Source organism: Chroicocephalus ridibundus, chromosome 6 (assembly GCF_963924245.1).
Source record: "Chroicocephalus ridibundus chromosome 6, bChrRid1.1, whole genome shotgun sequence".
Taxonomy (NCBI): domain Eukaryota; kingdom Metazoa; phylum Chordata; class Aves; order Charadriiformes; family Laridae; genus Chroicocephalus; species Chroicocephalus ridibundus.
Genome location: NC_086289.1, coordinates 66,874,925 through 66,898,949, shown reverse-complemented (window position 1 = coordinate 66,898,949; position 24,025 = coordinate 66,874,925). Strand labels below are relative to the sequence as shown.

Sequence of the window (24,025 nt, the reverse complement as noted above, 5' to 3'; positions counted from 1 at the left end):
CACTTCTGTTGTATTTCAGGGGTTTTCGAGGGAAGTGGATCAGGCCCCACACATCCTTTCTGTCCCAGGGAGCTGGAGGGCAGAGGCTGGTCCAGGGGCACCGGAGGAAGCGATATCGGCCCCACCGCCTGCCCCGAGCACAGCCCGCGGCTGCCAGCCACAAACCTGCCCCCCTGCAGCAGGTGTGAAACAGCAACTAAAGGTTTTCAACTACAGCCAGTTTTTCTACTATAAAAATATGGAATAGTGCAAGGAAAGTGAAGAGTTAGAGAAACGCGCTGAGGTTGGCAGTTTGTGGCAAACAAGTGGTTTTCTATTTTGCCATACTCATCTTCTAGACCACGCATACAGACAAGGCAGATCTTTCCCAGGTTAACCTGACTGATAAATTTATTCCAAATAAAGCTCAGCCCAAGCTGTGTTCTTCCAACTTGCCTGTGCTTGTTGAATAGAAGATTTTAGGCAGTTACGTATATTATTCTGTTATTCATACACGTCAGCTATCACCCAAGCATTACTTGTAACAGCTTAAAACTCTAAATTAACTTATATGAAGAAATATGTTGCTAAGGTCTCAGTTTTGGATGCTGAATAATACACAACTCCATTCTGCCCTTTTCCGGGACGCTCTGTAGCAGATGGATGACTAATTATCATGCAATAACTTCTGAATCTTTGAGATGAGCTGGCAGAGGGTCAGAATAAAGACGAGCTACCGGAGACTGCATTTTTTGCAAAACTTTCTTCCAATGGATACCCCTTCGGCAAACTTCCTATTCTCCTGGGAACACTCAGCTTTCACTCCAGCTGCATCCTTCTCCAGCCAACGTGGGGACCTGCGCTCTTTTGTGAGCAAACTAATGGAAGTTGAGCGTCTCCATCAGTGATTATCTTATACAAATCAATACTGAATAATAAGCACTATTAAAATATCACCTTCCCAAATAGTATTTTTTTTAAGAAGAATTTTCATTCTTCTCCCGAGTTTCTCTCTTTCAGCTGCAACAACACTTCCAATTATTAAAGTGAGTGGCACAGGATGAGAATCCCATCAGCTACATCCAGCAAAATTGGCACAAGACCTCCCTCCCTGCATCGGAGAGAAATCTCTTCCCATTGACCAGCACTCCCAAAATAATGAGAGGCATCTGTTGGAATTAGTCATTGAGGAGAATTATCACATCACCCAGAACAATGTCTTTTGCTGAAATGCAGCAGATTACTAAGAACTGATCTTCAGTCCAATTAATTTTATCATTGCCTTTTCACACTGCCGGGCTCCTCTTTGGGGAACGTGATACAGCAAGAAGTGTTGCGTCAGCACTTCCTCCACAACTTAGTTACTAGCCTACATCACTAGTTTAACAAAATCATCATTTCAGGGCTTCTGGAATCTGCTTTTTACCTGAACGGGGTGACTTCCTCCACCCGTCTTGTCAGGTCTTGCCAGAGCAGGCTTTGGGACCATTTTGTTGAAAATATCACCTTCCCAAATAGTATTTTTTTAAGAAGAATTTTCATTCTTCTCCCGAGATTCTCTCTTTCAGCTGCAACAACACTTCCAATTATTAAAGTGAGTGGCACAGGGTGAGAATCCCATCGGCTACATCCAGCAAAATAGGCGCAAGACCTCCCTCCCTGCATCGGAGAGGGAGGGAAGGGGGTGAAGGCAGATGCCCAGGGGTGAAGGCAGACTCTGCTGCCGGGAAAAAGCCAGGGACTGTGGGAACTCTTTAGCTCCCTAATTTTTCTTCCACTCCCTCTGGACTAAGGGGAAAAATATTGGTCTTTTCCCTTCCAGAACGCTCTGCAAAGACTTTTTAACTTTTATTTTTGCACCCGAGGCAGGAGCACAATGTACCTCAGAGTGCTGTATTGTCATTTTAGTAAATTAAATACAAGGCACTGTCAAGTCTTCAGGTGATCTCCAAGCACTGCCAAGCACTTCCAAGCCAAGGAAGCTGTACTTCCCAGGGCCAGTGCTGGCCAGGCAAGTAGTCCCTGATCTCCGAGCATATTCCAAATGGTATTGAACAATCACTTTCATACTGGAATAGTGCCTATTTAATTAACAAAAGGATTCACAAGAGGATTGGTACTTACTGCCAAATGCATAACCACTCATTAGGTCCTCAGGGGAAAAGAATAATTATGCTTGCAATCTACAGGGTGCCTTTCTCTGCCATGAAAATTGTGCGTTTCACCACCCCAGCCGGGATGGGCAACCAAGGGCTGTTGGGGGAATCTGCTTACCCGGCCTGCGTCTGGACAGCCAGGATATGCAGCTCCCCCCGACAACCTCACCATGCCTATTTGGACACACCAAGGACACTCGTGTACTTCACAGACACCCCAGGAAAAAATAGCAACCGTGCTCCTGCAATTATGGAAACGCTGTGTTGTCTTCTGGAGTCTTTGTGGCATGGGGATGAAGCCAAGTAACTACGAAAATGCACACTGAAAACAAGACGGGAAAAAAAAAAAAAAGCTTATCAGGCAGTAGCAAGTCTGCAGGAGGCAGTTTAGCCATGGGAAAAGCTGCCTTTCAAGTCAGCCTCCCCGGGCAGCGGCACACAGCAGAGCCGGGGGGAGCCCAGCTGCCCGCAGTCCCACCCAGGGGGGCTCTGCCTGGCGGCGAGACACAGAGATAGACAGGTGGTCACCTCAGTATGGGGAAAAAAACCAGAATGATAAAAATACATTGCAGTTAATCATTTTGGCTTGCTTAAGTTGTAAAAAAAAAAAAAAAAGCAACTTCTTATTCAAGGATGGGTGCAAAGACTCACCGGGCTGAGCTCCATGGCTTGCTGAGCACGCGGGGCCGATGCTGGTACTCCCAGAGCACACCAAACCCATCCCTACTTGCACCAGCACGATGGACTGCCCAGAGAAGAGGAGAGTGGTTGACTGAAGGAGCATCCTGACATTCTGTAGTTACACCTAGTATTTCATAGCAGACAGCGCTAGACAGTGTATCTAGAAGTCCCAAAGCAGAATCCCCAGGAGCTCCCCCCCCCCCGCGCCGCTGCAGGGCACACGCTCCAGTTCTGCCCATGGGAGATTTGTTGCTCCTGTGTTATTTACTGGAGTTGGTGCTGGGAAGTGGCCGCAGGCTGGGGCTGTGCCATGGGGCAGCCCCACAGCAGCACCCCAGGAGCCAGCATCCCCTCCTCCAGGGCTGGCATCAACCATAACCTAAATCTGCATCCGCTTCCCTGAGCTGGCAACTATGTCCTGATGCTGGAGTAAGTCTGAGGAAGAGGAGAAAACTGCAAACCACTGATGAGGGGTCCCTGTGCCCGACACTCTGTGTTAAAATTACCTGGACTGGAGTCACATCACAGCTTTGCCTCCTCTCAGACACTCTTTGATTCTGCTAAATCCTTTCCAATATCCCCAGGTCTCCGAAGGACACTTTTTATCCAAAATGTTTTGCCTTTGGAATCTGCTGGACTGGACAAAATATTTGATTTCCAGAAAAGTTTCCTCTTTACATTACCCCAAGTCTGCATGCCTTGCAAATTCTGAATGCAATGCAAATTTGCTAATAATGACCACTAGTGTACCAACTAGGATTAATAACGAAGAAAGAAAATCAAGGGAATTCTCTAAGCACAGACTGGGCCATCAACCTGCACTGCCAGGGCTGAAAAGGGACATTTTCTGCTCATAGTGGGAGACCCGCAGTGGGAAGGATGGGGATGCATCAGGAGGAGTAACTGTAGGGAGGGAGAAAGATGTTGGAAGAGCAGCTGCCATGGCGTTTGGTTATTTACTTCAATTAAGCAAAGCAAAAATGTTGCAATTGCATCAGTATTTGCTTTGATTTGTATTGAAGGTTTGTATTGAAGGGTGAAATCCATTTTTATTGCACCTGAACCGTAGCCATCTGCGATGCCAGGCGCAGAGTCAGCATTGCCGGAGCACGCACCGCGGGTGGTGATACGGAGTTCTGCTCTCAGCCTGGCACTGAAGCTAACTTCCTTAAAGCCTGGCCAGAGCCTGGGTTTATGATTATTTCCTGAAGGATGGAGCCTTGAAACAAACCAGCAGCAGCTGCTAGAGGGGGTTTAGCTGGGATTTTCCTAAACTCAGCCCCACTTCTATCCACGGTTCGGCACCTTGTTGTCAGCATGATGTACAGCGACGTCCCAGTCTCAGCAGATCCCAAAGTCAGCCTAACGACTCCCAGATAAAATCTGCTTTAACCAAGACTGCACAGACCGAGTTTCCTCCCAGGCCACACAACACACAGACTGCAGACTTCAATCCTGCATATAAATATCCCAAACTTTCCAGTTGGCCCCCTGGAGAGATGCTGGATCTGCTCTGCAGCACCGATGCCGCTGCGGGGAGCAGGGAGCAGGCTCAGCAGGCAGCCCCCTGCCCACGGAGCTGGGGATTTATTCAGCATCTGGCGGCACAGGCTTTCAAGCTGGAGTTTGACAGGAGCAGAAGGTGTGTGAAAAGCAGTCGCGAGCATGCAAATTCCCGCTGGGCACCGGCAGGAGCTGCCGCTCTGCAGGCGGGTAAGGGTCAGCTGGGATTTACTGCTGGGGTGGTGAACTGGGAGGACCAAAGTTTGCTCCGTCTTCCACCTACGGCACAGGGAGCTTCCTGTGGGAAGGTGTGAGTAACCCTGGAAGTACCGTGATGCTGAGCTTTTACAGGGCTTTGTCAGTGTCGGTGAGCGCCTTAGGCTGCAATAGGAAGCGTGTGTGCCCATGTGTGTGCACACGCGTGTGCAGGCACACATGTGTTTCTCGATGGTGATGGCAGAAAGCAGCAGGATGAGGAGACAGTGCGGTACGAGCAGCTAAAGAGCTCCTCCTGCTGAAACCCCGCCGGGGAGATGGGACTCACACCGCACACAGACAGTAGGTACCATTCTTCCCAAGGAGTGAAACGGGATTTCTTGCTTCAAGGAGGAAATACCATGCTACAGACACCATACACACATGCAGATACCTGTCCACGTCCTCATACTCGTCCCCTGTTTTCATCCCATCTTCCCTGATTCGTGTGTGGGAGAACCCTACAAAGAACCACAGCAAGAACCCTACGTAATTACACAAACAACAAGCAGCGAGTGGAAACGGAAATAATTTGGAAACAGGATAGACATGGGAATATCTGCCATCACCACCGCACTAGATAGCAGGCACTACAGTTTGAACAGACTGACAAAGAAAAAAAAAAAAAACACACAGAAAAATTACACTGGCTATTGGAAAAAGGACGCAGCTGGATGCGGCTCTATAGATCAATCTGCACAGGAAACAGGGAAAACATTAACGCTGTAAGCTATATCCCAATAAATATAATGCAACTGTGGTCCTAATCTGCTCAATTCAGACGGGATTACAGTGCAGGATTATAGGACCACATCAAGCACTCTCAAATATTTTGCCGTCTAAAGATTAGATATTTTAAAGCTTCGGTGCATGAAATAAGCCAGGAAAGGGAGCCAGGAAAAGCAGCTATGGCAAAGCAATCATTCCCAAATTCCCCTCTCTGTAGAAGCCCCGTGGGGGTATAAACATGACCCCAGAAGAAGGGACAAGGGCTGAAGAGCAGGACCTGCCTGCTCAGCCCCTGCACATTGACCCGTCTCCTCTTGCACGGCACAAGCACAGCAAAGCAGCCCCGCAGACCGGCCAGACAATGCCCAGGAGCAGGTGCTGAGAAAGGATTATAAAGGAACTGAACAAAAATACAGTAATGCCGTTCCCAATATATCATCTCAGCTTTCTGCCATCTGCCATTTAGAAATTTGCTGCGCTAGAGGTTAAACCAACCCCTTTGTATTTAACAGCCTTTGGTGGCATTGCCTGATCCCTAATAACATTTTGAACATGCTCGTGCTTTCAGCATCCAGAACATCCCATGACAATGAGATCCCCAATTTCATTACAAGATGCAAGGAAAGCATTTCCCATGTCTTAAACCTGTTGTCCAGACATTTCATTTGCATTCCCCTGGTTTCTGTGTTATGGGAGACAGCGAGTTACTTGCTACAGGCTGTTCCTGATTTTAAACACATCTGCTGTAATCCCTGTCAATCATCTCTTTCCTAAGCTAAAAGCCTGTTTAATCGCCTGGTGCAGGGACAATCCCATCACTCAGAGCCCTCTGTTTTCTGCAGCCCAGCTTACTGTATCCCCTTGAAATGGAATGGCCAGCACAGACTGCAGGATTTGAATTGTCAGCTCCCAGAAATTTATTTTAAAAATTGGTAATTTGCTGTTAACACCCGTTACATTTTCTAAAACGGTGTTTGCCTTTGTGTCTACCACGAGCTAACGTAACTCAAGGATGGTTCTTCTGCAGGAGCATTTGATCTTTTTGCCCACGCTGGTCAGTGCCTTCAGTGGTCACCACAAAATCCTGGTGCTCATCAAAAACCTTCTGCTATTTCAGGATTTGATTCCGTGACTCAAGTGCCATAATTGCCTCAGTGAGGTTACCAAACTGGAGAGCCTTTCTAGTAAATTTAGCATGTTTGATCTCTAGTAACACTTAGAAAGTAACGATGTAGCTGAAGAGCATCATTCATCCTGGCGCTGCCTCCTGGGTATTTCACAGAAGTGAGTGCTTTTCCTGATGCAGACTTGTACCACCATAAGACACGCACCAAATTAGACATACAAATCCCAGATCTTTTGTCCGAATTTTCTCCCTAGAGCTCTCTCGTATTTCCTCTTGCTGTATGTAGCCACAGTAAGTATTCTCATTTTTCAGAATTAAGAGATATTGGCTATCTGGTCACGGCAATATTTTTATTACCAGCATGAGCCACCTCCTCCTCCTCAAACATCAAACGAGACTGCAAGAGATTTGGGGAAAAAGAAAAAGCTGAATGAGGGTGGGTTTACCATCAGTTTGACGATTTGCTGGTGCCGTCTCCTCCCCGCAGTCACCGTGCCCACCTTGCTGCACCAGCCGAGTGCTCGCTCTGCGACGGTGACATTTCCCATTGCAAGCAGAAAATAAAAGAAAAAGCAGCCCATCCTGCAAAGGGCTACCTGCTGTCCAGTCTTCGTACAAGAGCTTCAGCATGACAATCCTAAATTTCAAGTTTTTAATTAGCGTAACCAACAAAAGCAACATAAGCTGGGTGGAGCATCCCAGCGCTTTCTCAGGACACAGGAGCTCCTGCAGCAGAGCCTCGGGGGCTCGCTCCAAATGAAGTAAGTTTGCTGGGGGCTCGTGTGCTGCAGGAAGAATCCATCCTCCCTGAACAAAACCTCAACTAAATATAAAATAGATAAAATATGAATAGAAAACTATAGCCCCAGCTCCGAAGGCTGCTGCCTGGGTTAATCCAGCAGCGCCTCGGGAGTCCATGACCTCCATAAATACTTTCCACATATAACATTTGCCAACAGCATGTTTTGCAAAAGTTGCCTGGGTGCTTTTGCAGACGTATACATCTAACATTTTGCCTCCGGGCTCCCAAACTGCAGCTGCCCAAGTGCAGAAACGCTATTTTAACCATGCATGAGCAGAATATCGAGAGGTTTTACAGTCACAGCTTCCCAGGCGTGAGGACAGACCTGGCCCACATAGTTCAGTCTTTAAGAGCTCAAACCCCAGCACAGTGTGTGTGGAAGGAAGCCGTGCAACAAACACCCTTTTGGATAACCAGACACCAAATTGGCTTTGCAAATGGCATTTCATCTGAGAGAAATACTACTGTCGTCAGAAACAAACTAAGCTCACGCACTGCTGCACTTTTGGTTATTCAGTAATAGGCTGAACTAAGCTGTATTTGCTAAAGCAATGAAAGGAAAAAGAACTAATCATCCTATAAATAAACCAGCTTATGAGTATTTAGTTAAGTGTTTCTTGTTAACAATTCATTACTTTCCACACATAATTAAATAGCTCTTAATAAAATAGGAGGTTTTTATCGTGCTATCTTCAGACTAGACCTATGGATATCGGAAGAAATGTCTGGAAGGAAAAACAAGCCACGCTGGAAAATAAAACATTTAAGTTCACAGTAAGACTAGAAGAGCCTCTGTACTTCTAAAGCTAGAAGAGCAAAAATCTACAGAAAGTAGCAAGTGAGGACTGCTGGAAAATCCCCCCACCCGCCCTGCAGCAGAGCCCTCCACACAGCCCCCTCTCCTGCAGAAGCCTTCCTTGCACTGGAGCTGCTATAGGTGAAACACAGTATGTTATAGCTGATTCTGACAACTATGAAAAATGCACGTGCTTTAAATGAAGCATATGCTTGAATCCATCAGCTTCAACAGAAATTAAGTGCACGCTTTATTTAACAATGACTAAAGGCTCTGATGAATGAAGACCGCTCCGCTTTGTAAGCCAAGAAACAGAGAGGGGCATGAAGCTATGTGCACGGAGCCCGTGCTAGAGCAGAGTGTGCAACCACAGACCTTGGCGCTGGGTAAAGCCTCTAGTCCAACACCAACTACCCCTGGAGCACAAGACAGTCCCAGAATAGCTCATGAATTGCATTTTTCTGTGACTTAAAAACTCAGTCTGACGCAGATTTGGGGATTGGATATCCATGCCTACAGAAGTTTTCTCTACAAAGGAGCCTCTTTGCAGGTTGTCTCCTCCAGGCTGGGCACACTTTCTGTGTGGCAGCAAGAAGAGATGAACATCGCTGCTGGTTTTGACCACTGCATTTTTGCCTCGGTAGCGCCAGGTTCCTTACCAGGGAGGAGTCTGCACATCAGGGCAGTCCGCAGGATAACCTCCTGGGGAGGAAATTTAAGACACCAGATCATAACTGCTTTATGGGAACTATGACATTACTTGTGCTTCTCAGCGAGGGCACCGTAAGCGTTAAACTGTGTCTGGAGTGGACCAACACCACAGAAAGTACAGAATTAGCAGAGAAATAAAATAAATGGGAACTTTCGTGTGCGTACTAACACCAACCATTTCAAACACAACTGCCACGTGGGATTATGATCATCAGAAGGGGAGCAAAAGAATTTCTCATTAGAAGGGAGGCAAGTTTCCAGATCCAGAAGACCCAGTTAATCAGAGTATTTTGCTCAGGGACAGCATCACTCCTGCTAACCTAGAGCGACACCAGGGATTACTTCTATCATTGCTCTACTCAGAGCATGACATCCCCGGGATGCCGTTCCATTGCCTTTGGACATTTTCCCTTTTCATCACTTGAACGCTGTGGGCTCATTTCTCTACTTATTTACATCGTCTTTCAAGGCTGCGTAACCCCAACTTGCTCAAGGACTCCCAGCTGGCGCAGGCGGAGCAGAGGTACAAAGCCCTTTGCCATTTCTTCTTATGCTGGCTCCAAAGCACTTTATTCACACACTGAGTCCTCCCCAGACAGTGTCTCCAAACAACAAATTTCCCCAGCCAGCGGCTCAAGCTGTGAAACAACTGTGCTATTTCCATAAAAATAGTACACGTGTTGTCTTATTTCAATTTTAAGCTGAGACCAGCCATGGTCAAAAGTTAATCTCTAGGGAAAGCAAACAATTTGAAGAAAATTTTCTTTTATTAGAAGCACAGCTAATGTATCTACTTTCCATAAGGGATATCATCCTTTTAAATGAATCTCTTTTGAAACAAAAACCAAAATGACAACCTAAAGACTAAGCACACTGATGTCTTCTTCACCCGTTGTCCCCCAGCCTACAGCCTCTTTCCACACGCTGTCCCAGCTCCCCGCATGGATGAGGCCCGCTCCCTTGGATGCTCTAACACATAAACCACGTATTTCACAGCCTGAACCCAGCCAGACTATAGTTCTTGGGTTTTCAGTCCCATTGCTCCAATTTTAGGGCACAGCAGGGACAGACATTACATCAAACTACCAGCCACAGTCAGAACAACTCTATTCTCCATGTTTTCTGTTTCACTGTTCAGCCGTTATCCTTTTAATGCATGTAAATACATGAGTTTTCATTGAAACATTGGAAAGAGTAAATATTTCCACCTGAATTTGAAAGTGGCAGTTCAGTAGACGGACACAAACAACTAATGTTAGAAGAGAAAAATCAAATTCAGTTTTAAGAGAGTAGGTCACATGCATTTAGCTTTGCTCAAAGTTGTGCTAATTCTTACAGTGCTCAGAAAACTTAGAGGAGAAAAGCTACTAAAGCAGACAACGTCTTCAGATGCTGTAAGCCTGCCTGAAGGTGCACATTGACACCACAGACTGACCATCGTGTCAGATGGTTGCTCGGTCAGGTTTCCTGTAGTTCTAGCTGTTTGCTGATGAACAGACAGCCACCAAGTAGCCCAGCAAGGGACATGCAGTAGTACCTGTACTTCATTCCCGTCTCGGCTCGGACGGTCTCTTGCAGCGACAGCCCATGCAGGTGCAGGAACTTCTCCAGCTGCTTCAGCTCGGCAGCTGGGCTCAGCTTCCCCGGCCAGCCCGCGGCGGGAGGGCTGGCTCTGGGAACCACGCTTTGCTTTTTACCTTTCAGGAGCACTTCGCTCGGCTTCTGCAGGCTTGGCTTGTGGAGTGGGATATCTGTGCAGGCGGGCTTGTACAAATGCATGGTCCAACACACGGAGCTGCAGAGACTTTCAATGCCCAGTAGATACTGGAGTGTAGGGTCCTCAAGAGCTTCCACACTACAGTCTGCTGAGAGGAGAGCCCGGTGCCATCATGCTCCCACCAGTACAAGAAGGCATGGTCTGGGTTGTGTTGCCCAAGACGACCACAGGATTATGGAGCAATATTCTTCTCCCAGCCATTCTCTATATTATTGCAACCGGCTCATTTTTATTGATGCCCAGGACGGATTCTGGCCAAGATCAGCAATCTCGTTCATCTGCTGAAACCTATCATGGTCAAGTACTGCAAGGGATAAGGACTGCCAGTGGGAATACAGCACTGACCCTGTTTCCCAGGTCTTATATTTGGATAATGAGAAATATTTGTTTGGGATTCAGTCCAAGGCCAATAAATGTAAAACAAATATTCTCACAGGGTTTATTTCAGGCCTTGGCCTGGACAGATGAATGCTGCAAGCATCTCTTATGCAAGTCATTAAAACATTTTGTTTTCTCATAGTTCATTGTGAACTCTCATAACTCAGGTTCCAGGGTCTGTAAACTTCCCCAGTATCTGCAGCCTCCTGGGGCTTCAACAATTAATTAGAAAACAAAGGCTATGGAGCAGCCAAACACCAAGAAGGAAAAAAAAAAACCAAAAAACTAAAACCAAACAGACAAAGGAAATACTCGAGAAAGCAACAAGCTACAGGCATCGGAGCTGGGGCAGGGAACGAGCACCAGCTTTTGGGAGGCTGCGTGCTCCTGCAGGAGCCCAGGCATGGATAGAGAGGGGCCGTGGGAGGGGAGCTGGCAAAGCGCCTGAGATGCCACCAGTTCCACAGAACTGGTTGCTTCTCAGCACAGGGCAGGAGGTGTATAAATACAGGTATATAAATAAAAAAGTAAATGTTCTGAACCAACAACCAGTTATTTCACCTCTGCTAAATAGCAAATAAAGTTTCTCGTTCTCAGGGTCTTCATCCCTGAGGAGTGATGGGAGAAACTGCACAGGTTTCACGGCATCACCAAATCCAGCGCCCGAGGTCATCCAGCACCCCCCGGTCAAGATAATATCCCAGAGGACCACAGTAACCTATTCTGGCTAACATCAGCTCAGAGCAAACAAATCGTGACAATGTCTGATACACACCATGGAGGCAGATTCCTAAGACTCTTCCATTTTAAAAACTCAAGCCATTTCCTGACTGTCATTTCAATCCCAAATACATAGGAAAAACAAGTTAAATAATCAAGTGATGGATATATCATGAACTCAACTAATCCTTAAATCTTTCAAAGCAGATAAACAAGGACTGATCCCAAACCCAGAACATATTTTAAAAGATTATAATTCAATGTCACAGAGGGGAGTTTGGCATGGACATTTGGATTACCCAGTTATTCTTTCTCTGCTACTGTTGTGTCAAGGCCCTGAGGGCACTAATGGACCTCGATGTCCCAGGCTGGGCAGTGGGAGGGGTCCTGCCATGCCGCCCCAGGCCCCCCCAGCCCAGTGGTACCCGGACACACTGCTACCCGAAAATGGGGGATCCTGTTCTCATGGTGCTGACCGAGCTGAACCACCAATGGTGGGGTGCAGGTGACACTTTCAAGCTCTGCTTTTCGCAACACAAGTACACTCAATGGAGGAAAAGGCGCTGTTTGACTGCAGCCATGCCTGCCTCATAGGAGCTGTGTTTGTCCCCCCCCAGCAGCGTACCACCGGCAGCTGTAGCTGTGATCTCTCCTGCAGCTGCCCTGCAGCAGGCGTGGACAGGTCTGCAGCAACACGCTTTACCTGAGCACGGTTCATCCGGCTGGGACTCCCGACTTCTCCCTTTATTGCGCTCGGTGTCTCCTAAAATAAATCCCTCTTTTGTTTTACCTCCTGGCAGATCCGGCTCTCTCCTCATCTATAGCACAAGGTGAACCAATAGCAAAGAAATATTTCCACAAGCTCTTCTGAATTTTTTAGACATAAGAGTTTCACTGGTTTGAAGTTTTAGAGGCTTGTATAGATCAGCGTCATTAAAAACTTAGTTTTCCCAAAAGCTACTCCCCAGTGCTTTGCCTTTATAGTGCCCTTCAACACCACAGGTACCTGACCAGGGGCTGGTGTGGCCGGTGAGCGCTGTGCCTGAGAAACTGCTCAGTCTTAGTCTGCACACCCACTCACATTCCCTTCATTGGGCTTGTTAGACACTTCTGCACGGAATAACCTCTTTCTCCACCTCTCATAGTTTTACCTTGTTTTCCTTTCAGTCACCCTGTTTCTACTTTTTATTCTAATAACATTTTTATTAAGTTTTAATGCCAGCGCATCTGTAAGATCTCGGTTTGTGCCAGGCACTTCAGGCATCCCCCCTCTGTCTGGGACTAGGGAAGATCTCACCCGACTTCTCAGCTGAAACCCCCGCATTTGTGCATTGCTGGGCAAAATGCTGAAACCCCCTTTGTCAGCAGCCCTGTCCCTTGAGGTGAGTGAAACCCACGTCCTCCCTCCACCAGTCTCCGAAACTGCCCTGAGCGAGCATGGCCGTCCTGTCCCTGTGATGCTGCTGTTTGGGGGCGGCTGAGCTGAGACCGCAGCGCCGGGCAATTCCTATTTAGGTTCCTATTTCATTAAGGGTCTTACTCGGCGCAGGAGATTAGAGTGTCACACATCTAATTTCCACTAATATCAAGATCCCCTTATATTGTTTTTAAAGGAGCAAGATCAGATTCTGGAGGCTGTGACATTTAAGATGGATGGAATTAGAAATTCAGCAGTTGTGGGTTTTCCCTCCTGAGTGGCTTGTTCGCCGTGTCCGGGGAGGGAAGGGGGAGACGGGGCCAGCAGCATCCAGCAAAGGATTTCCTGCCCTTTTCTCCCCTCACCCACCCGGTCCCTGCACAACAGCAGCAACTTCTCAACAAAATTCAAACGAAAGCACAGCACCTGGATGAAACAGCTGGTGGGAAGTAAGGCTGAATAGCAACAGGCAGTTTGTGTCAAAGAAGCTACAGAAACTAAGAAACGAGTTGGCAGAATTTTCAGCTCTGTAACTCACATCCATGGCAGCGAATAATCAGAAAAAAAACCAAAAACTGAATAATTAGAAAAGTTAACTTGTAAAGCCCAAAAGCTTTCTATTATTATTAGTAGTAGTGTTATAGTAGTATTATTGTTATAGTGCAAATTGCTACTGCCTCAACAGTGGGGTACGTACCTGTGGGGCATGCCGGTGGTGTAGGCGATGGTGTACTCGTGGGAGAGCTCGCAGACCCGCAGGTACCAGTTCATCTCCAGCTCCCGCAGCAGAGCCAGCCGCCGGGCACGCTGCTGCGGCTGCCCGCCCCGGCCCCGGCCCTCCTTCACGCTTTCCGAGGAGCTCTTCAGCGCTCGCTCCCTGCTCCCCAGGGAAAGCACCGACTGCTTCCTCAGCTTCAGCGCTTCCTCGGCATTTTTATTCCCCATGGTCCCCGTGCGTGCTGCCAGCATTTTGCCTCCTGCCTCGGTGCAAAGGCAGCACCCCCGGCACTAAGTTGCTGCCCTCAAATCATGTAAACTGATTTTCAGCACGCACTTTCCTCCCTCCTATAACCTTATGCCGGCCACAAAGCTGTAATTAGATATGTGTCTGCAGAGCTTAACCAGAAAGAAGAGCTGCAACCTTCTCATGGAAACATCTATAGCAGCTTCCCGCTTGCCAGCGGGCTTCGTTTTGCAACGAATAAAGAGGGCAGTTCTTAAAAAACAACATATAACCACGTGCAAAGCAGAGCACCTAAACTGGACTTGCACAAAACAAGGTATGTAGATGGATAGTAGTGGGGAAAAAAAAGTCCAGCTCTCTAAAGCTGTGAAGGTCGTCAGGCTCCAGCCAGCGGAGGTGAACTCACGAGTGTGTTCCCCTCGATGGCAAACCCGCAGCCACGTGGGCTCATCCGAGCAAATTGCAGCACGGTTCCTGCCGGATGCGGCCTCGGAGCATCGGCGTCCTCACCTCCCCAGCTGTGTCAGAGCTGAGCCGGCCACTCCATCCCTCCTCCTCCTCCCACCTGCAGTGCTCCAGCTCCTCGGATCGCCCCGTCCGGCAGGAACTTCCATTCTCCAAAGGATTTGTAGAAATTCAGGGATTCGATCACCCTTAAGATGAGAACAAAGTTAAGACTTTTCCCAATTCGTTTGCTTGTTGAGCGAACAGTGTTTCAGGCAAGTATATGAAAGGAGCAGATACTAGAATTGAACTAATTCCCCTCTCTGATTTGAAATGTAAAAGCTGATACGGAGATTACAGCACTAATCACAGCAGCCACTTTAGAAGCACAAACATATCCATGTTTGGAGAGAGAGGCAGGCAAAGAGGAAGAAAAGCCCTCTAAAGACAAGCAGGATTTTAAAGCTATTGCATTGAAAAGAAGAGTAATTGCCCATCCATGCCCTGTGCAGAGGATGCGTGTGGCTCCAAGGGAAAGCAGTTGCAGAGGGATGGGGCTGAGTGAAGAGCTTCATGGAATCAGGGAAAAGGGATCTCTGGAGGTCTCTGGCCCAGTCTCCCACCCACAGCAGGTCTGTCACCAGCCCTAGACGAGTTTTCCCCCCCCAAGCCTTGCAGACCCCTAAGGCTGGAGACTCCCCCAGCCCTCTGGGCAGCCTCTGCCCACGCTGCACCACCCGCTGCTGAAAAATCTCTTCCCAAGGTCCATCCTGAAGCTCCCAAGCTCCAAAGCTGTGGCTGGTGTTCCCTGCCTGACCACCTGCCGTTCCCCAGGAGAGTTTGGATCCAGCACCTTCCTCCCTCCTCTCCAGACACTCCCAGAACGCTGCTGGGTCCCCTCTTGGCCGGGACCAGCCCATCTCTCACCACCCCTCCTGGATCTGGGTCCCCATCTTTTTTTACTGTGCTGCAGTAAAAACAAAATTGCTTTTTAGGTGCTTTTTAAGAAAGCAGTTCCATTCCCTTTTGGAAGATAGTGGCATAAAATTTACCTTCCATGGAAACTGGTGTTATCCAGCCCATTCAGCAGAGGTGGCAGTAAAATGTTCTCTGGAAATTTTGCAAAACTCTAGAAAACTGACTCAAAATTTGAGCTGTTAAGAAATTCTTGTTCTGTGCCTGTTCTAAAACATTACCTCATTTGTCATTAAGCTTTCTAGCACTTCCCAAAAAGGAAAAGGTTTTCAGCAACCCCAGAAGCCTTTAAATCAACCCTGAGCAGCTGAAGTAATAAATACTTCTTTTACAGAGATATAATTTTCAAGGCTTATGAGATTCTTCTAAGTTTTTTTCTTTGAAGATCTTCTTCTAAGATTCTTCTTAGAAGAAAAAACTTCTAAGTTTTTTCCCTTAGAAGTTGGCGAACAAAAGCAAAATACAGTACTTAAACTGTTGTGTAAAAGGCATATTGTGCTTACTCAGCCTTCCGTGTTTATCATTTCCTTAACCACAGAAACACCCTGTTGCTCCCAAAGACTTTAAAAGGTATCAGTCACCTTAAAAGTAAACTAAATTAAAAGCAGATGCTGACAATTTGTTCCTCTCTAAATGGAGCATTGTTGGTCATACAGCAGGGTATTGTGAGGGGAGATGTTCCCGTAATGTCCCATTTAGGTAGGTAACGCTATCGGATATTGTCTCTTGGATGATTATATATTCTGGCAGGTAAAGAGACCCTGGCTCACCTTATAAAAAATGCAGAAAGATTGCTTTCCTGAAAGCAAAGCTAGTCAGCTGGCTTTAAATATTGATACCACATTTCTGCAGCTGTATCGAAACGTGGGGCTGCCTCAGCAGCTCGCTGAGCGAGGTGACTCTGCCGAGCCGGAGCAGCACCGATGTCCGGCCTGGATCTCTGGGGGCATCTCCCAGCAGGGATGAACCCTCTGCCCTACCAGCATCTCCCCCAGCACCACAAATCCTCTGCCACTTGGGTGCCAACAGACCAACATCCCACTCATGAATGTTGCTAGACCAAGACGAGTCAGCCCTTGTATTATTTCCCAGATGAGGGCTGGTGATTAATCGCTAACCAGCTTTCCATAAGCTCCCCTCCCACAAAGAGAGGAGAAGCAATGCTGGGGGGATGTCTCACCCCGCACCCACCATGGGGGAGGGTGGCCGGAACGGCAGGGTATGGGACCAGGGGATAGTGCCCTGGCCCGTGAAACCTTAACCTGATCCCTGCTCAGGGCCAGGGGCACCGCCTTCCCTTTGTATTGCTTTTTCTAGGCAAGTTAAAGTTATGGGTTAAGTAATTATTGTAATTGGTAATAGAGTAGTTGGTAAAGTTATTGGTTAAAGTAATAAGCCATTCTTATTACAATTATATATTTTTAAGTTATTTATACACTGTATATATTTATAAAAACATGTTCATGAGCTCTGTCCTTGCAACTTATTACAAGTTATAACTTATTATAAGGTCTGGGGAGACCTTATAGAAGGCTTCCAGTACTTAAAGGGGGCCTGCAGATAAGCTGGGGAGGGACTCTTGGTCAGGGAGTGGAGTGATAGGATGAGGGGTAACAGTTTTAAACTGAAAGAGGAGAGATTTGGATTAGACATGAGGAAGAAATTCTTGAGTGTGAGGGTGGTGAGCCCCAGGCCCAGGTTGCCCAGAGGAGCTGTGGCTGCCCCATCCCTGGAGGTGTTCAAGGCCAGGCTGGATGGGGCTTGGAGCAACCTGGTCTGGTGGGAGGTGTCCCTGCCCAGGGCAGGGGGTTGCAAATAGATGATCTTTAAGGTCCCTTCCAACCCAAACCATTCTGTGATTCTATGATTATTAGCACACTTACTCCAGGGTTTAAAAATGTCTATAGCTCTTCTTAAAATGCTTTATAAAATTTGATTTTTATTCCAGCTGCTGTCCCTACAGTTGGATACATGATATGAAAACTATCTCCGTGCCACTCCCCACAGAAGCACCCCCACCCGCTGGTGAGGTCCTCCCACGCCCCCCTGGCACGACAGGTCCTGGCTGGTGGCCCTGGGGCTGAGCTGGCCCCCACCGAGTCCCTGACTGCCCCAGCAGGGTGGGTTAATCTCCTGCTGCCCAGCCTAATGCCCTGCACTTATCTGTATTAAACGCACAATCCTGAGCTGTCTGGAGCGACGGGAAGTTACAGCAATAAAAAGAAGTGCAGAGGTACAGAGCAGGCATTAAAAAAACCTAAACAGTATAGCTCATATCACCAGTTTTAAAGCAGAAGATTCCCGTAACACCCGGCCGCGCCACCTCTGAGATCAGAACACGGGTTAATGTATATTGGCTCAGATATGCTTTTAGTCACACCTCCGATTTTTCAGATGTAAATAAGAGAAACATTTCTAAAAACCTCCAGTAGATGTTTTCTGCTCAGAAAAGCACTAGGCGTCCATGATGAATTAGTACACTTCACACAGTTCACATTTTTAAAAATCTCTTAGGTATTTTTCTATCAGGATGTGCCGTTTCAGTTAAATCTGTGTGCTGGTTGACAAGTGTCTCACAATGTTATGCGAGGAAAGTGCTCCCGATTTTCTTCACAACAAACTTGTTTTGCCTCATTCCAAGCTAAAGGAGCGCAGGCTGCAAATTCGGATCCACCAATTCTCCATCAATTCTACTAAAACTCATTTAGAATTCATCCTCTTTCACAATGATCTTAAAATCCACCCTAGGTGCTCAGATTCCAGGCTAGCCTCTTAAACAAGTGTTCCCCACGTTTTTTCAGCTCGGCATACAGATGTCTAAAATCCATGTGCACACACAGGTACAGCTCGTCTCAAGCTGGGTAAGTTACCAGCAGTTAATAACCTGGAAGGTTACTTAGAGGTTTCTAAGCAGCAAAATGCAAGCCTCCTGCAGGTACAGATTGAGTTGGAAAATATCTGTAAGTGATATCTAAGTAAACATATACATTTCTTCCCATAGGAGCAGAGTAATTTTCAAATGCATGATCCAATTAGCAAGAGCCTAAACAATAGCCTTTAGGCTAAGGGTACTCCTGCTCCATGCTGTCTTCTACTTAAGGTAATTGAAACTCCATCAGGGAAAGATTCATTAGGGTACTTAATTGGTTTTAAGTGGTTCACCCTGCTCTGACAGCATTTAAACGTAGTGACTTATGCACAGTAGGATGAGGCGAGAACCTCAACCCCCTCCCGCGCTGCTCAGCCAGCAGCAACCAGCTTCGTGCCTGGGACCACTGCTTTCTGCCGTGCTCGTGGCATGGAATCCTGCCTGCTCCGGGCAGGGGATGCACAGGCACCCTCAGCACACGTGCTTCCCCACAACACCCGCAAAGACAGCCCGAGGGACACCTCCGGCTCCTCTCCTGATCCACCCTCACGTTTCTTTAACTTCTGGAAGCGTGACAGAGCAGCCCCTGTGCCATGGTCAATACCGGCACCCCTGAACGCGGGGGGAAGGATCCCAAATCAGCCATTTCAGCATGCTTCCAAATATAGGCAAGCTCTCAAAAAAAATTCAGCGTAGCAGGTCAAGCATTCCCTGCTGTTTTCATCCTGTCTTGGAACAAGCTGGAAAGGGATCCGGCATCCCATCAGCCCTCACGGGGTGGAGGAGCAGCCCTCCCTCTGTTCATTCCTCTATTCGTGGCAAGCAGGTGTGACCTGGGAAACAAAGAACAGGTTCAAAATTATGTTTAAAAACCACTACATATCTGTATTAGGTTTTATTTAGTTTTTAAAACTGCTCCTTGGCTCCCCCCTCAGCACTGTGGTTCCCCAGCCATGCCAGCTCTGCAGGTTGTCCTCCCCTGCAGGTCAGCCCCCGAAAAAAACCTAAATAAGCAGCAGAAGGGGGCCAGGACCCTCGTGCTGCCAGGGAGTGGAGCCCAACAGGAATGTGAAATACATTTCTAAGCCAGCAGCATTGTTTCCCCTGCAGCACACGCTCCCCCCCAGCCTTTTGCCCATGAGGAGTGTCGGACGGGCACTGCACCCACGCGGCCCCCGTAGGGCAAGGAGTCCAACATGGTGACAGGAACAGCGTTGGGGGGGGAAGAGAGAAGGGAATGGGGGAAAATAGCTGCATCACAGGCATTACTGGGTAACCAAGAGTTAGATATATCTACATACTTCAGGTTTTAAAGAGAAATCTCAACATCCAATGCACCAGAAATTGGTGTTAATGTATTTCCACATATCCAGCCCTCTCCTGGCAGGGACCACACAAGGCACTTCATCTCCCAGCTCACAGGAGAGACCTGAGGTTTGACGCCCTGCACCCATCCAGGAGCAGACCATTACAGGTGTTTCTCCTGGGGAAGGAGCATCTGGTTTCTCCAGGCTTCCCAGACCTGCCGGCAAACTTTCCCCAGCACTCAGGAGAACCGGAGGTGAACCGCCTCCCCTTGGATTTATCGCACGGAATAGAAACCTGGTGCCATTAGCAGAGCTGGGGCCAGACACTCCCGCGCAGGCAGAGCAAGCCCAGCTTGTGCAATGAACTACATGCCCGTCGGGCACGGGCTGCCCACAGATTCCCTGCTGGGAGAGCAGCTCCAGCCCCTGCAGACGAGCAGATCTCAGATCAGCCCTCACACCCAAAACCAGCTGTCTTGCCTATTTCTGATCCATTTGCTGACCAGCACAGGAGGGAGAGCAGGACGGACTCCCCCGGGGACGGCATCTCAGCCAGCCTGTGGGCAATTACAGCCATTTGCAATTTGCTGGTGTACTGCTATGTTCCTCTGCCGGCCAGATTTATGACATCTGATCGAAACACCACTGCAATTAAAAGTGACAGACAGTAAAAAGCACTGTATTTCTTCCTGAAACAGAGGTGGAGCACTCGCGTGTGGAAGTGTACTCCATAAATCCCAAAGGCAGCCCCTTGGAAAGCTCCCAGCTGCCCCCTTGAAGGGCGTAAGGGAGCTGGGCAGCTCAGAGAACGCTGAATAATGTTCAGCTTCAAGTGAGTCAATCTGCTGAAATTAAAAAATTGAAGTGGAAGTAAGCGCCCTTCAGCCTTTTATCTTCTCAACCAATTTTTAGCTACAATCTTGGAGCCCAGTACCATTGCTATCACACCCAAGCAAAAGGAAAAATTCCAGGGTATGTTAATTAACTTTTTTTTTTTCTCCTTGCTGAGTCCTCAGCAAGATCACTGACGAGCAGCTTTTCTGGGTTTGCTCTGAGTTGCACTGAGAGCAAATAGTGGCCAAGCAATCCATGATAAGAAAGGGGCAGATTTTTCAAGGTCAAGGGGAATTCAGATGTTCAGACCTTTTGGGGGGCGAGCAGCTACCCAGGGTGTGCAGGCGAGGGAGGTCATGCCTGGCTGCTCTTGGACACGTGCACCAGCCTTTGAAGCCTGACGATCCCCAGTCGTTCAGCATCTGCTTTCAAACAGTACAAAAAGGTGCAGAACCACCCACGTTGTTCTTCACTTTTCTGCATAAATTTCAGACAAAAAGGCTGATCCGCTTTAGTCGACAAGGTTTTGAGCAGTTAATTCCCTGCTGAGCAGCTTTAATTCTCCAAGGATGCATTTAAAATTCTTCCTGGACAGGTTTGTGAGCTTGGAGGATCACGTTGGGTTTCCAAAGGTGGAGAACCCCAGCTCTGACAGTAAGTCAAATGCCATGGCATGGACCAGACGTGGGACATTGAGCTGCCATCTCCGCCCAGAAAACTATGGCCAGGAGCCCTGTCCCCACACCTGTTTCTTGTGGTCCATTGCCACCGAAGCAGCACAACCAGCACATCCATTGGAGAACCTGCGTGACGCCATTACGTTACCATGGCAATCAGCACTACAGAAGTGACTAAAAATAAATGCCGGCTCCGCAAAGCACAAAAGATCGTCCTGAATCCAAATCCTGACTCAGCCAGCTTCAAACCCAGGTGTGTATGGTGCCGGGTTCCCACTGGGCTGCCACCCCTCTTTGCGCAGTGGGGACCATCCTCCCGGTCCCCTGCACAACGCAGTGCAGAGCAGCGAGCTCCCTGCTGCACAGGGGGTGCTTCAGTCCTTGACCACTGCTGAGCTCTGCCACCAGGACTGCCTGGACCTCCACCAGAGCAGGTAGACAACTGTCCAGAGCCCTCATGGGGCTGTGGTCAGCAAGGAAGGCTCATTTTTTTTTTCCTCCTAAACCCCTAAAACCCCACTGATTCCCAATGTCCTGTGCAGCATCCCACATCCACGCCAAGAAACTTGGACAGCTGGGCAAGACCCAGGCAGATCAGACATGAAAAGATAAACTAGACACTTATTTGTTGCGTATCACCTTGCGCAAAAAATAGCGCAAAAAATAGCACCAAAAATAATCCATGGAGCAAACTGCAGTAGCAGCACTGAGTCACCAGAGTACAGCTCAAAGTGGACCCAAAGGATAAAATCTGCACAAGAATGTAAATCCTGGGTGTAAAACCCAACATGTGAGCGCTGCATGCACAAGGCCCAAGCACCACCTCGGGCAGAGCTGTGGGACCTGGAGGCCACAGCACAGAAACGTGCTGATCTTCCCTTTCCCCTCTGGCATCGCAGGTTTCCACAGCGGGAATAACAGTGCAGGGACTCCGGTGTCTGTGGCCGGGTCATGGTCCCTGCAAGCCCACAGTCACATGGCAGCCCACGTCAGAGCGCGCTAAATTATACATGGCAGCTTTGAATTATTTCTTCTTCATTAAGGAAAGTGTGCACACAAACACATTGGCAAACACCCTTTTCTGCACAGGGCAAGCCTGGCTCCATGGGGAGCAGCGGGGCTGGGGGCTCAGCCCGGTGCAGCCAGAGGGACACACATGGGGGGACAGTTCCCAAGCCCACCCCCGGCACAGCCACTCAGCTCTGTCACCTGCTACCAAACCCTGTAAGGAGCAGAAAGTGTTTCTCTTTAATTAACATTTCTCTTTAATTAACACACAGCTCAAACTCAGGCTGTCCACAAAACTTAGACTTACCCCAGAACATTTTTCCGTGTTTTTTTCACTCTAAAAAGCCACTAAAACAAAGAAAGAAATCCTGCAAGCATCTTTGTATTGCCCTTTGTATCCCAAACCACTCTTGAGAACACTCAACAAGAAAAATATCCCAACTCTAAGGGGGCTCTTGAACACACATTTAAACCAATTACACCATAAAAAAGGAACCTGTGGGACTCATGCACAGCCAACAAGCCCGAAGCGAGGGCATTTGTGGAGCTCCAGGTGGCACGCAGCTTGTGGTGGTGGCGTGGGAAGCGCTTACAGCTCCCCACAGCTACACCAACCGCTGGAAACTGAATTACCGTTCGTTCTCACCCCCCTATGATACTTACAGGAACAAAACCAACATTTCTACGTGTGGTTGCACACCCCGCTTTGGGGTGGGCTGCGCTGGGGCTTTTTTCATCTGCCTGACCTCCGTGAGTTTAGGATGTCACCTTTAAGGTCTTTGCTACCTTCAAAACCAGCCCAAGCAAAACCACAACGGAACCGAGAGCATAAAAGCCAGCCAACTCATTCAAATGTTAAAGCTATTCAATTTTATAATGAAGTAATTAAACTAGAGCACTGGTTCAGTTTTCTGCAGTTCATGTCCAGGCAATTAAAGAAACAGAAATAATCCACTCCCCTTGATGAGGTGCAATTCGCCTCCCGGCACTGCACTTCCAGGGAAGAGGTTATCCTTGGGACAGCAAGAGCACTTTGTCTCAAGTTCTTGTCTGTGACGAGATGCAAGAAATTCAATGGGAAATTAAATTTTAGAAGGAAGAGTCACAAGGCACTCTTGATCTGATCTTTAGGCTGAGACATGGAAATGGTCTAGCTGTGACACTGTGCTTCACGATCCCACTTTACTCCTTTATTTATGGCTTTCTTCACATGTATGAGTTAGCCAAGTGGGTTAATGGCCTAAATCTCATTAAAGTCAGTTGCAAACAGCTATTACATCATCGCACAGCAGTTTCTTTGCAATCTGCTTCTAATTCAGCAAAGAAATCAGCCAGACGCAAGAGCAGCCCCACAGGAAGCGCTGGGGACCATGGGGACCATCTGAGCAACGCCCAAGAGCCGAGCTGCAGCCAGCACCAACCTCCGATTCACGGTTAGAAACCTTGCCTTGGACCTGTGCTCGCTGTAAAATACGGCAGAAACATTTCAAGAGAGAAGCTTTTTGTTCTATTAGAAAGATCGTTACTGGACTAGGGTGCAGCAAGAGAGAGAGAAGAAGGTGGTTTCCTTTAAATAAAGCCAGCACAGGGCATCAGCAGAACCAGAACAGCAGCCCCAGAAGTAGACACGTTTAAAGTAACTTAACTGATACAACATCACCAGAAAACTAATTCAAGTATTTTTAACTGAGGAAATGAAATCAGGGGAAACTCCAACATGACACAGAGGGTACCGTGCTGCAGGATCGCAGGAATTGCAGGATGTGCTGAAAAGGCAAACAAGCTTCTTCCAAACCTACAACAAAAAAAAAAAAAACCAACATGAATCCAAACTCCTTTTCATTTTGTGAAGTTTCTGAAAAAGCCTTTGTAGGAAGTTACAATTTTGCGAAAAACATTATGGCTTCATTTCTGCAA

The 24,025-nt window shown here is 47.8% G+C and overlaps 1 protein-coding gene across 2 annotated transcripts in view; it reads right to left on the bottom strand.

Annotated features, from left to right (window-relative positions):
* The window catches only part of KCNAB1 (potassium voltage-gated channel subfamily A regulatory beta subunit 1), a 74,064-nt gene extending 60,050 nt beyond the window's left edge, over positions 1-14,014 (bottom strand). The window contains exon 1 of one of the 2 annotated variants that reach the window (XM_063339097.1): positions 13,728-14,014. In XM_063339097.1, coding sequence (XP_063195167.1) covers positions 13,728-13,999 — 272 coding nt within the window. In that variant the 5' untranslated portion in view covers positions 14,000-14,014. Of the gene's footprint in view, positions 1-10,275; positions 10,750-13,727 lie in introns of those variants that run through there. The other variant, XM_063339098.1, reaches the window with a different exon arrangement.
* Between the last annotated feature and the right edge of the window lie 10,011 nt (positions 14,015-24,025).